This window comes from Tiliqua scincoides, chromosome 3 (assembly GCF_035046505.1).
Source record: "Tiliqua scincoides isolate rTilSci1 chromosome 3, rTilSci1.hap2, whole genome shotgun sequence".
In the NCBI taxonomy this organism is placed as follows: Eukaryota; Metazoa; Chordata; class Lepidosauria; order Squamata; family Scincidae; genus Tiliqua; species Tiliqua scincoides.
The window spans coordinates 22,717,475-22,731,829 of NC_089823.1; the positions used below are offsets into that span (position 1 = coordinate 22,717,475).

Here is a 14,355-nt window from a genome sequence, read left to right on the forward strand (position 1 = left end):
TCCTCACAATCACTTCTGGTCTTCGCCACTCAGAAAAGTTTGGTGTCGTCTGCAAACTTAGCCACCTCACTGCTCAACCCTGTCTCCAGGTCATTTATGAAGAGGTTGAAAAGCACCGGTCCCAGGACAGATCCTTGGGGCACACCGCTTTTCACCTCTCTCCATTGTGAAAATTGCCCATTGACACCCACTCTCTGCTTCCTGGCCTCCAACCAGTTCTCAATCCACGAGAGGACCTGTCCTCTAATTCCCTGACTGTGGAGTTTTTTCAGTAGTCTTTGGTGAGGGACCGTGTCAAACACCTTCTGAAAGTCCAGATATATAATGTCCACAGGTTCTCCCGCATCCACATGCCTGTTGACCTTTTCAAAGAATTCTATAAGGTTCCTGAGGCAAGACTTACCCTTACAGAAGCCATGCTGACTCTCCCTCAGCAAGGCCTGTTCGTCTATGTGTTTTGAGATCCTATCTTTGATGAGGCATTCCACCATCTTACCCGGTATGGATGTTAGGCTGACCGGCCTATAGTTTCCTGGGTCCCCCCTCTTTCCCTTTTTAAAAATAGGCGTGACATTTGCTATCCTCCAATCTTCTGGCACCATGGCCGTTTTGAGGGACAAGTTGCATACCTTAGTCAAGAGGTCTGCAACTTCATTCTTCAATTCCTTAATAACTCTTGGGTGGATGCCATCAGGGCCCGGTGACTTATTGATCAATGAGGTCTGAAACATCTTCTCTTTTAACCTCTATCTGACTTAACTCCTCGGTCAGGAGGGGCCGTTCGGGCAGCGGTATCTGCCCGAGGTCTTCTGCCGTGAAGACAGAAGCCATGCACCACAACTGCTACCTCCTCCCCAGCACCACAACATGCACCACAACCGCTACCTCCTCCCCAGCACTGTCTACCAGCCTATCTAGACGAGAAGTGATGTCTGCAGAAGTGCAATCTCCCTGATTGCATACGGGCAAGGTTCAGGTAAACCACTCCCTTACACACACACACACACACACAGCTAAGCCTACTGCAGTTTAGCTGTGCATGTAAGATGACAATTTGGACAAGCTCCCCTCAACTAATCAGAAAGAGCAACAAGGGAAGCAAAGGGAAGAGCCAGGATGTGCCTGTGCCATAATCAAGTCCTTGGATGTGTTTTGCCAAACAGCAATGCCGTTTGGTGCATGAAAGTAAGGGAAGTTTAACGTGTCATGGGGATGTGTCACACAAAAGGAGGAAGGCAAAGATTCTAGTGGGCATGCCCAAGCCTTCAGGCTTGCTTAAATCACTCCTTGGATCCCAAGGATATTATTGCAAATCAGCCCACACAAAGACCATTCCAACAATTTGTGCTCACTCCAAATTATTCCAAGTTCTATCAGGATACATACAGAGTCAGAAATTAACTTTCCCTCCATGCTTGGGCATTAGTCATACTGCTATCACAAGGAAGAAGAAAAATAAGATACTTAGCCAAAGCTGTAAATTTAGAAATGGAACAGAAATGCAATCAAACAGCAAACCAGTTTGTACCACAATAGATTTCCCCAGAGATAAGGATAGTCTATCTGAACTTATGATCGATCCTTTGTTCCTAGAGGGAACCCTGCATAGAAGGCATCATGATTTTTTCTTTATGGCAAGTTGGGTTTTGATTTTTTTGCATTTTTAGAGACACAGTTCTGGGCTCCAATGAAGATTTGGTTATCTTAAAAACAGTAAATGAACATATTTCAGTCAAAATAAGAGACAGGTATCTATTGTAACTTGCTTTCCTGAGACAGTTAGGTTTTTTCTTTTAATACATATGCGTTTATCAAAATATTTTGCAAGACAATTCATTTTCAACCAGCCGTAAAGTCACAAAAGTGCATAAAAGCCTGAAGGCAGTCCAAGAGTACTTCAGCAGAACAGTCTTTCATGAGGGTGATAGACGAATATAAGCATTCATTGCAGTTTGTTGATCTTGTGAGCAGAGATCTTCCTAGAATGTTTCTGTGTAATTGTTCAAAGTAGCAAAATGCTGCTCAAAAGTACTGGAGCACACCAAGGAGAATGCAGAGCAGACACAACACCTAAAATAGACATCACATATCTATTGGCCACTGGAGATTATTTGCGTGTTTTACTTTTGCTTATTAATTCTGCAGTGGTGATTGAGTCTAGCAGAATTACTGGAAGAAAGAGATGAACCCAAATCTCTGCATGTAGTCTTGCTTGCAGTAACAATCCCTTGCTTCAGTACAAATACAAGACATGCAAGTCTACTATAGAATCCCACTTTTTGGTAAAAGGCAATCCAATGCATTTTTGAGAGTTGAACATAGAAGCTCTAATATTCATGTAGCAACAAGCATTAGGTATAAGGAAGATTTGCATTTTGTATTTAACACACCCCTGCAATAGAATATTTTGACTATGAAGTCATCCAGAAAAAAATTAAGTATCAAATTACACATATTGAAGAGTCAAGATTACGGTGCTACATTTATGGGTAGATCTCAAATGCAATCCAGAATGTCACTGTGTTGCTTTCTTTAAAAACAAGTACTATGAATTAAATCAAAGCTCTGATCATTACTGTCAGAATTCAAATCCAATGAAAAATTAGTGACTTCCTGCTACCTCCTTCACTGTTTTCCACCTTAGTTATGTTTTTAGTTTTAGTTAAACCTTGTTGCCTATGTCATGTCTCTTGAACACCAGACACCTCAGATTGCTGAGAAGCAAGAGCAAACTAAGAACCCAAGGTTAGTAGTAAATTGATGAAAATACAAGTGTATTTTGACTTATGTAAAAGTAAGCATGAAGCCTTTTTTTATCCCTCCCAAATCATTCAAGGCTACTCCAGACCTCATTTGTTAACATGAAGCAACATCCTCAAGAAGGTTCTTCGACAAACAGCAGCTTTAAACCTTTTCGGTTTGACCTGGAACTTGGATATTAGCAAAGGTCTAATTGGTAAACTCAAAGATCTCTACACTGATAGTGCTATTCTGCAATTAATGAAGTATTTCTGAGATACAACAGTATCATTTGACCAGGTAGTTTCAGATTCTCAAACAGGTTGAACTGGAGATTGAATTTCCACTAATTTGAAAGTAAAGTGACCAAGATGAACATGCTTTGAGGCAAAATTCACTTTGTCTGAAACAAAAAGTTGTTATATCTGTAGAGGTAACAAGAGAATTGCATTTTGCAATTTTTATTGCCCTGATTGCTATGTCACTGTCCTCCAATTTGTGCTCATTTAACATTATAATTAAGAGCAAATGAATTAGGTTCTACTTGCATTCTAGTGCCATGTAGACAGAAGGCTGGATATCGGCAAAAATTTGTTCAGAGTCTGGTATTAAAAAAAATTAGGAACCAGCTGGAAAAATAATTTCAGATTTCAGAGTAAATAGGATTTTAGTGATGAAAATTTACCAAGTACAATGGACAAAATAAAACCAATGAAATCTATAGTAATGAACACTTCACTCTCAGTAGTTTTAAACTAGTGTTCTGCCTTATGTGGCTTTAATACAGAGCTTATGACTTCCTAACACTTAAAAGGCTGTTAACAGACATTCCATTTACTTTAAAAATGTAGTGAGGCTTCAGCAACTCTAATGCAATTTCAGCTCTGCTACCCTTGGCTTTGCTCAGGCCAGGAACTGTTTCAGTTTCTACAACAGTTTTCCAGCATCTAGGTGTAAAGTTGGAACATCTAAAGAGTTGCATGTTATGGATGGTCAGGACCTTCAAAGAGAGTGTGTCAGGATTTAAACATTCTAAAGGAACTTATCTCAGAGAATTCAAGCAAAACTGAATCTCAGGTTCCAGAGATTAATCCAGAAACATCAACTAAAAAAAACAACACACTTGTTCTATAGGCTTATTCAGGAAATGAAATCAGTATTCAGGAGTTAATTGTCTCCATAACAGAGGGTTTTCTTTAGACTGCAGGGTTCTTTGCACATTTCTGGCATGGCAATAGCTCCCATAATCTAGTCCATCCAAAATAAAAGGCTATCCTTGCTTTTGCTCTATTGCAAAACTGAGAATAGTATTACTATACACAGACTTTAGCATGATTGTTCAATGGTGGTCTTAGTAGTGCAAGTATTGAGCACTGCCAATTCCTTTGCTATGTGGTACGTGATTACAGGGGATTATTTCTATTCCATATATTAATTCTTGAAATTTATATGAACATGACCACCAGTATGTGTATGCGAGACTAATAACCTCCTCACAAACAGGAAAGTGTCACTAGATGAGTGCAAGATTTTCTTCTGTAATATATACTCACTAACAAAACTTTACTTTAAGAGAATTCTATTTTTCTATTCTATTCTCATGAGAATTCACTCCATTTCCTTGTAGGGAACATAAACAAATTATGGTCTACATTGCAATAGGTATTTTAAAACCGAATTTAGATTATCAGTTTTTTGATGCAGAGCATTACTTGGAGAAAGTTAAGCATCTATCTAAACATCCAAAATGTTTCAGATGCTTAACCCATATCTGCCCAGTACACAGGTGTACACATTTGATTCCTGTTGCGTATATGCGATGTTGGGCAGAAATGGTTTAATGCTCTGTACAATCCAGACAGAAGCCCTGATTAAAATCTGACCTTTTTCTTTTATAGTAGTATATTTTCAATCCTAAAGAAAACATGAAAACTTTATTACTCAGATCGTTACAGCTCTAAATGGTATTGACCCATATTGTGAAATCAAGGCCACTTTTCCTACACGCATGTGTCTAAATTGTCCTAGAGATAACAAACTTGTGGGTCAGACCTACATGCCTTGAAAAATGTAGCAATTAGTGGGATGGAATCATGGAACTTTAGAAAGCAACTCCAAAAACTAATAAAAGGTTGAACCAAGGTTGAAAAGGTTGAACTAATCTTTTTGAACCAAGATTAGCACATAAGTGGGGAGCAGGATTGACAAGCTTATCATAACAAACATCCCATTGAAATTTACTGGGTCAAACCACCACATTTGACAAGGAAGTATGCTATAATTATAAAACTGTGGTTTATATAATAGATTTGACAAGGTCAATTTAAAATTATACTCAGGGGGTTTCTCATTTCAGTAGCACTGTTACATGAAATATACCAATTTCTCAAAAATGTCACATGGCTTAAACAACTGCCAATTGAAATAAAGTATTGTTTTTATTGACTTCCAAAGGCTTGCTTTCTGCCCTCACTAACAGAAGTACATAGTTTTCCATTAAAGACTGCTTTCTTTTCTTTTCTTTTCTTTTCTAACGACAAGGACATAGTCAAGTAACAAAGAGCTCTCCAATGTGGTTTAGGTTTATACACCAAAACTTGTTTCCAGAGCTATTGTGATCTCTGAAGTTGTTAAAAACAATGACAAGGTGGAGAAATGTGACATTGGGAAACTTGTTGGATGGGAAAGGAAGAAATCAAATGTTATATTAAAAAAATACAAAAACAGGAAAGATAAGTCAACCTTTTCAGATTACTAACAATTACAAAAGTTCAGATAAAAATGTACTGGACAGTGTCCCTTTAATATAATATACATTTAAAATGAGGAAATAGGTTTATGATTACAAATAATCCTCAACTGTTAACTTTAGAATCAATCCACCAAGCACTACTGTGTGTAAGGCCCATTCATTTTGCATGGTTGTGCACTGAAAACTGGCATATTTCCTTCTAAAATAAATGGAGGTTGCACAACAGAAGTGTTTGGAAGACTCTTTCCCAAGCTGGTCAGGAAGCCAGGACGCTTGGGCAAGTTTCTTCTTTTGCAGGTATTTTACACTCTGCAAGTTTTTTTTTAAAGACTCATTTTCAATTCTCTTAGAGATAATTATCTCTTACATTTCCAAAAGTTACAGATTCATGTGGCACCAATTTTAAGCACAAATTTTATAAACTGGAGCTGTTATACACAATAACTGAGAACACAATTTGATTACATCCAAAACTGTTATACATTGTGGTTGTGCTTGACGAAACATAGGCTACAAAGTTGCCTATTTTTCTAATCCTAGTGACCATCTTTGAAAGTCATCATTTTAGAAGCTCAAAAGCTAACAAATTATTTTAAAGAACATACTAGAATTTCTCATCATCAGAGCAAGTGTGGCTTTGTTGGAGCCACAGGTTTTCAATTTTTAAACAAATAAAAAACCAAAGAAATTTCCACATTCTACAAATATCACTATGTTAGAAATGGATGAAACAAGATTAACTGTGAAGGGAGAAACTTCGGCTCAAATTAGTCATTGTGGCAAAATCACAGTTTAGCTGCTAGGAATGCGCTCTGTGTCAAATTGCAGTTTCTAATTATGGTTTGGCGGCAAAGTTATAGTTAGTGGTAATCCTCATTTACTCAGTTCAGCCAGCATAACAAGCAATTGTCACTGCAGACCAAGAAGTGCAGAAGGGAATGTGTGAGCAAGTTCCCAGTGGCCAAACCATGAGCCGGCAGTGAACTCTGAATCGAACCTTATTCAAATGAGTCTTTCTGGTCTTTGTCTTATTCAAGGAGACAACTTGTTCCACCCAGTCTTCATTTTAGAAAAAATATCAAAATGGAGGGAATGGGGGTTTCAGAAACAGTGGCACATCCCTCCTTGATTTCTGAGTTCATGGCTTGCCAAGAAGGAATTAAAGAAGTTATGTTTTGGACCCTTATAGCACTCTACAGTGTTATATGCTATTAGTGAGATTAAATTTTACGATGAACAACTGAAGGATGGCACGGAATTGCAAACATGATGCTATATACAGCACTGTAGAGGTGACTGTTTTATATATCTCCATATAAAATGTAAAAATCACTACTTGGAAAAATATCCAACAGCAGAAATCTTTCAGGGGTATGAAGCACAAGGCCTCGGAGACAAATTATCTCCTTCCTTCATCAAAAATGGTTCAGTTTAACCAGCAGCATATGCATTTGCGGTGGTTTAGTTTGGCTTGTAACTGTAAGAAAATTCCCTGCGTCCATACTCTTGAGTTCTGCCACTTTGTTCCCACAGCAACCTCCTATTTGGTGGGTGCAGGAAGAAGCTGTCCAGGTAACCTTAGATCTTTAAAGTGCCAACACACTGAATGAGTGGAATCAGAGCAGCAGAAGACAGCACCGCAGATCTGACAGAGGTGGCAAGACATCAGACCACAGTTCAGGATTTTGAATCTAGCAATCGAAATGCATGGTCTGTGACTAGAAGAGCTTGATACTCATCTGGTCTAGCCATTGCATCTAATGCCCCAACATAAAAATAGTTTGTATAAATCAATAATTTACAAATGTTTGAATCATTATTGCTTCAGCAAACAGTTCAGTCTAGAAATACACTTTAGTTGTGTATGACCTGGGTGTGAAATCAACAGATGCTGAACATAAAAAACTACACATGAACTTCTCATTACACTCACAAGGACATAATACTTGCAACACAAGAGGGCTGCAAACAGGTACACGGCCGCTTAAATGCCAACATTCGAAATCAGTTCTGAAGACCCAAAACTTGCCTTAGATTTCTTACCTAACTTAAATCAGCTCTTTTTTTATTTGTTTTAAATTAAGGCAATGAAATGGCTACAATTCCTAAAGTTCATTTCAGGGAAACAAAAATATACACCTTTCTTCTTTCTGAACTTTAGGCAGCAGCATATAATGTAGAAACTTGTATTACACAAACATGCAACGCCAGGTTGATGTAAAAACAAAACAAAAAACCCCAACCCCAAAAACTAAATCCAAGTTTAAAAATATCATTTGGTGGTTTCCATCTTCTTCACTGGATCACACACACAGTTTTCAGAGAGGAAAAAATAAAGCTTAGAATTATTTTACAGTTTTGCATGTGTCTATTTCACATGCTAGAAGGGTTTATAGGAACAACAAAATCTTTTAGGAGTTTGAATTGTCACTATTTGAGGCCATTTGGGACAAGGCACTGGTTCTTGTTTTTACTGTGCCCATATCTGTATGCACTTGTGGAATTCTTTTTAAGATTTCAGTTTTTCTGTACAACATAAACAGGTATGACAGACTGTGGTAACACACATTAGCAGAAGCTGATTTAAAGTTGACATCTCCTATTCCACTGCACTATATCAAAACTTCCAGGCTCTCTAAAAATCTTAGATGGCTGCAAAAAAACCCAGAAGCAGGCATTAAGTTTAAATCAGCTCTCAGCATTTCTCAGTGCATTCTGCAGAAAGGGTCTAAGTTAGACATACAGTTCTGGTGTTTATTTTACACAGAGGAGTCCACCGACATTTGACATAAAGTCTTCTAAACTTTTGAGGAAGGCCATCTTCTGCTTACGGTCCAGCGTAGGCGGAGTGCTGCTTGCAGTAAGCTTGTTGAAGGCATCTGCTAACCGTTGGTAAATTACTGGATCATGTTGACTTGATAATAACGTTTCGACTAATTCAGAATATTCAGTCTGTGAAGAAAAGAGTTGTCAATTAAGCTTAGAATTTATATAAACCTATTTTTAGTTTTGAGGGTTTTGCATATTTTCAGGTATACGCATGACAGCAATTCAAGATAAACTAGTATTACCATCCTACTGCAGTTCTGAGATGGGAAAGAGACCTTGGGTTTGAGGTGGAGAGACAGGACTATAGAAGTTGGTTTGTCTAAGGTCACCTCATAAATTCATGGTTGAGGGAAATATGTAACTATCTTATACACACACAGCCCAGTTTTACCCTGTGCTGAAACAGTCAGGCCAACTGGCTTGCAATGTATCCAGCGCAGGGTAGAAGGTGGCTGCCGTGCATCTCTGAGTAAGGAGATTTCCTCTTACCTGTTTTGGAAGGCAGCCACCCCTATGGGGTTAATCAGATCTACACCAGTGATTTTGCTGGTAAAGATTCAAGCTGCCTAGTGTAATGCCAGACTGCTTGGGAGGTGGGTTAGGATACAGCATAGGTCACCCAGGCCAGTCTCACCCTCTTCCTAGGGCTATAAGAACATAAGAACAGCCCCACTGGATCAGGCCATAGGCCCATCTAGTCTAGCTTCCTGTATCTCACAGCGGCCCCACCAAGTGCCCCGGGGAACACACCTGAGAACAAGAGACCTGCATCCTGGTGCCCTCCCTTGCATCTGACATAGCCCATTTCTAAAATCAGGAGGTTGCACATACACATCATGGCTTGTAACCCGTAATGGATTTTTCCTCCAGAAACTTGTCCAATCCCCTGTTAAAGGCATCCAGGCCATATGCCATCACCACATCCTGTGGCAAGGAGATCCACAGACCAACCACACGCTGAGTAAAGAAATATTTTCTTTTGTCTGTCCTAACTCTCCTAACACTCAATTTTAGTGGATGTCCCCTGGTTCTGGTGTTATGTGAGAGTGTAAAGAGCATCTCTCTATCCACTTCATCCTTCCCTTGCATAATTTTGTATGTCCCAATCATGTCCCCCCTCAGGCGTCTCCTTTCTAGGCTGAAGAGGCCCAAACACCGTAGCCTTTCCTCATAAGAAAGTATCCACCCTCCCCCTGCCCTAAAATGCCTCCTAGGCTCTTTTGCCACCCTCCCCCAACCCCCCCCCCCCACCTGCCTCCCTTGACTGGCATGAACTAACCCTTTGCTAGCCGGGACATGGCGTGGGGTGGTCAGTGCATATCCTTGCGCTGGCCAAAAGCACCGTTAGGACTGCACTCACACACTTTTAGCCTACCTACAATAGCCCCCACTTCCCTAGAAAGTGGAGGGATCCTCCACAGAGACGTTCCATGAAATATGACAGATTGCTGCCAGAAGGAAAAATGGGCAAACACACACCCCTAGCATTCACATATGCACAGACCTTGTATGATCCAGCCACTGTAGGAATTATTCTGCATGGAAATGTTTATTGAACAGAGTAATATCTGTACATTCCTGTACATAAGGACATGAAAATTATATATTTTTTAATCTGATGCAAACTACTTAACATCGTGAATGATTACATCTGTCTTATTTGATAACTTTAATATAAAAGTGTCTTACCTGATGCAAACATACTAATGTGTAAAATGCTTCACCTGCTGCAGCCGTCATCTCTGTATTGTGCTTTTGCAGTACCAGCATATCAAAAACCATCTGAAATTACAAATATTTCACTTTACCCTGGAAGCATTTTTCTGAGCTCTAAATTATAAAATTAAGCATAGACTAACAATGCCACGGAGTTCAAAATTATTCAAGCCAGGTAACTATGCTTATTTGTCTCTTCTCAATGTAGCATTTCACACTGTAAGTGACTGTTATAAAATGTAAAGCAACTTAAGTGCTTTAGTGGAAATATAAATATAAACAATCACACATATTAAAACCACTAGGAGGAGTGAACCTGTAAACCAAAGGTGAATCTGCAGGGAAAAAACACAAAGGAGTTGAAGGAATGTTTTAGGAGCTAAGTATTTTTCCTGCGTTTAAGAAATTACTCCTATGTAAAGCCGATTCCTTGAATGATTACACTTGTCTTATTTAATAGCTTTAACAATACAAATATGTCATACCTGATACAAACATACTAATGTGTAAAATGCTTCCCCTGCTGCAGCTATGATCAATTTCTCATTTGATTATAGAAAGCATACAACACAAAATACTATAGAAGTTATTCTATACAACATATGATTGTATTTCACATGCATTTTTAGTCACTGTTCAGCAGCCTGTAGTGTCATTTCAATACTGCAGGGAGGGGTGAGGGTAAAACAGAGAGCTACTGGCTTGCTTAAAGCCATCTAGTGAGTTCGTGGCTGTGAAAACTGAACCAGAGGACTTCCTGACCCAGAGCTCTTGGCCCACAATAAGATGTCAGTGTTGCATTTTCTTTATGAAACATCACAGTAGATTCTGTCTCTTGAGACCCTGAAAGCAATATGGTTCATTTTACAGAACACATCTGAAAAGAAAGTCTTGCTTTGTGGAATTTCAACACATGAACGTAAAGAGGCCAGACTCTTACTTCATCTATGCTGTTGGTGGCTCTACAAAGTTTCACAAAAGGGGTATATCCTAACCCTAAAATGGAGTTGCCAGGATTTAAACCTGGTACCTACTGCAGGCAAGCTCTGTCTCTATGTTGGTTTTACTCCAAGCCACTGCTGTTCAATTTTCCTTTCATTCAAAGCAAGTACACTAGCTTTGAGTTCATCATATCAATTCATAAAAGCATCAAAAGTATATGAGGCAAGGTACAAAAAAAAAGATAAAATAGTTTTTAAAAAAAGCTGCCTACAAGCTCACTGTTTTTTGGTGTTTTTGTCCCCAGCATCATAGCTGGGTTATGATAAAACTCACTAATGGCGACCAACTCCAATAAGACTGTAAGATACAGAACACTCTTACCTTGAGAAAGTGCCTTGTTGCTAAAAAGAGGGGTGAGTCTGTCTCCTGCGCTTTTGCACACTGTTCTGCTAGCGGTGTCAGAGCTTCTAAGCAGAGCTGACAAACATCTGAACTCATTCTGATTTACCAAATTAAGAGAATCAAACTTTTTTCTTTTGGAAATAGTGTAAAAATGTTCAGCAATAGTCTTCATTGTGCCATCTGGAAAATACTAACAATTACACTGTATAACTCGCCTTTTGAGCTTGTAGTAATCTAATAGAGAGAGTTGTTGAATTCTTCTATGACATTTTCAGATAAGGAGTCTCATTCAAAAACACTTCCATTTTTAAAAAGGAAAGCAAAGTGAGAGTCATAAAACATGATCTGTAGGCCCACACCTGCTCCTGGACCACTTCAGATTTTGCAGTGAGGTGGAGCAGTAGAGCATGTTACATATATTTCCAAGAAAGTCATTGCTTATAGAAAAACTACCATGTCTGTGAGAAAACTAGGCTAAACAGATGTTTTATATTGGGCAACGAACATCTGAACACAGACAGTATTAAACTGCAAGATTTATGACTTGCTATGCCATCATGGAAACACAGCACAATCCTAGATTTATCTATTCAGAATTAAGCCCCACTTAGTTGAAAGAAACTTACTCCCAGTAAGTGTGTACATAATTGCAAACTTATACGGTTAACTGACAAAAATACCAGGTGAGTGTGAAACCTGGATTGGAAGTGGAATCCTCACATACACCCTCACATGCAAAAAGCGGAGAGAGGGCTGTGTGAGATCAAGACACAGGAACGTGGCATGGAAGCATGATTTAACTCCGGTTCTGTGTGGCATCTGAACCAGAAAAGTTGCAAAAAGAATATACAGTATGCCTGAAGTATAAAGTTAAAAAGGGAAGCATTTAAGATTGCTTCATAAACTAGAATCCAGCACACACACAAGTTCACCATAAAGGATACGATGTCATCCCTAACTCTAATGAATACATAAGGCTTTTAAACAAGTCTTCTGGAAGCTGCGGAATTTTCTCAGGGAATATTTCACAAATAAAAGTGATTAGTTTGTAGTACTGATTACATAACGATGGAAACTGTAGGGGAGAAAAAAGTTTAAGTTAGTCCTTTAAATTGCGTTATTTTCACAGCAAAAAGTTGAGGCAAAATCTTATGGCTTTCTACACATTTAACTTTCTCTTTTTATTATGTTTATATTTGTTGTGACTTTTCCCCCTCACAAAAATGAAAAAATTGAAACAAAACTTTCTCCGCAGATCATACATAACTCTAAACCTTGAGTACTGAATTCTCTCACTAAAGAAGAATCCTCTGGTAATATCTTCCAAAAGTGTATGACAGTAATGAAATCCATAGCAGCAGACAGATATGCTGAAACTGTCTTTAAGTGCCACAAGGCACTTGCTGGTTAAAAGACTAATTTGCAAAATTACCGTTTAAATATCAAATTAACAAATCAAAGCAGATAAAAGACCATTTGACCCAACATTCAAAGCAATTCCTGAAAAACTACAACCTCAGAAAGAACCCATAATGGTATGAGTTTAAATGGTATAAATTTATATTATAGCATGTTAAAAGACTGCCTAGATACCCTTTGGCTAAGATGCTTCAATATAAGGGGGGCACGTCAGAAAGGTCTCCGATTGCCATGGTCTGAATTGCTCCCAGGACATGGTACTGAGATACGCAATACCTTGCTGAAGCTAAGCTAGTCTGATTAAAGCCTAGATGGGAGATTAGCTGAGAACCCTATACACAGCTGCTTTGAGTCAGTAGCATCACTAGTGGGTGCAGGGGGCACGGGTCACACCACACAAAGTGGGGACGACACGCACTAGTGACCAAATAGCTAAAATTGCTTTCTAGGAATAATACGATCATGTTATCTACCATTTGATGCAAAATTTACAGCAGGATGCAATGAAAAAAAAACAGAGTGAATATCTCCACCCTATCAAAAATTATGGCCAAAAAACCAGGAAACAAAAATACAACTGTCTTATGCAACAAAAAAGTACATTACCTTAATTCAGAATGGACCAATGAGACTGATTGTTCAAACAGTCAATGAGATGTTATTATGATACAGAATGGAACCAATAAGTTGGTTCGTAAGTTGACACCCTTGAGTTGGTGACACCATTAGTGACCAAAATTGCTAAAACCACAGTTTGTAGGAATAATATCATCATGTTCTATATCAATTGATGTGTAATTTCATGCAGAATGTACTGATACAAACCGTGTCAAAATATCTGTGTTCTGTCAAAAGGTATTGCCAAAAAACCAGCAGGGATGGGGCAATGATACATCACTACTCCCACCACCTGGGCCGTTGTCCCACCCACTGCATGGGAGGAGGTCCATCATGGGGGTGATATGCTGGTCTCCCACACTGGATGACACAAACCCTAGTGATGCCACTGCTGGAGTTTCATGATGGAATGTAGAATATAAAGTTTAAAAAATAATTAGAACAAACAACTTTTTACTTGGAGAGGAGTACAGATAAGGATTGTAAACACGATTTTGAATAGATGGAACCATCATGGCTGCAGCAGACAGGCCACACGTTTGTGCTTTCAGCATAGCAGAATGGAACATTGTACAAACACTCTATGGGGCATATGAGAGACAGGGAGCAAAATCTTTGTGAAAATCAAAGAAGGGAAACTTTCCAGTGGGGCGCACATTCCAGTCGGACACACAAGCACAGGTAGTAGTAGAAAAATGTTTGACGTCCAGTTCCCTTGTGATGTTTGGGTGGTTGGATAAAATCATCGTCAACCTACCTGTAAAGGTGTATTAAATTGTTCTTACCTTTAGCAAATCTTGGGACATTAAAGGCAGAATTAGATTCACCCCATACAAGACTACATCTGCAGCTGATACAGATCTGTTTGTGGCTTGTCCAGGTTCATGTCCCCGAAATACTTCATCTAAAGAAAACAAAATACAGAAAAACACATTTTA

General features: G+C 38.9%; 1 protein-coding gene across 1 annotated transcript in view; it reads right to left on the reverse strand.

Annotated features, from left to right (window-relative positions):
* Window positions 1-1,738: 1,738 nt before the first annotated feature.
* XPO4 (exportin 4) overlaps window positions 1,739-14,355 on the reverse strand; it is a 64,488-nt gene continuing 51,871 nt past the window's right edge. The window contains exons 18-22 of the mRNA XM_066620431.1: window positions 14,203-14,321; window positions 12,325-12,455; window positions 11,360-11,477; window positions 10,010-10,102; window positions 1,739-8,443 (exon numbers count right to left, since the gene is read on the reverse strand). Of these exons, the coding sequence (XP_066476528.1) occupies window positions 8,246-8,443; window positions 10,010-10,102; window positions 11,360-11,477; window positions 12,325-12,455; window positions 14,203-14,321 (659 nt within the window). The 3' untranslated portion in view covers window positions 1,739-8,245. The remainder of the gene's footprint in view (window positions 8,444-10,009; window positions 10,103-11,359; window positions 11,478-12,324; window positions 12,456-14,202; window positions 14,322-14,355) is intronic.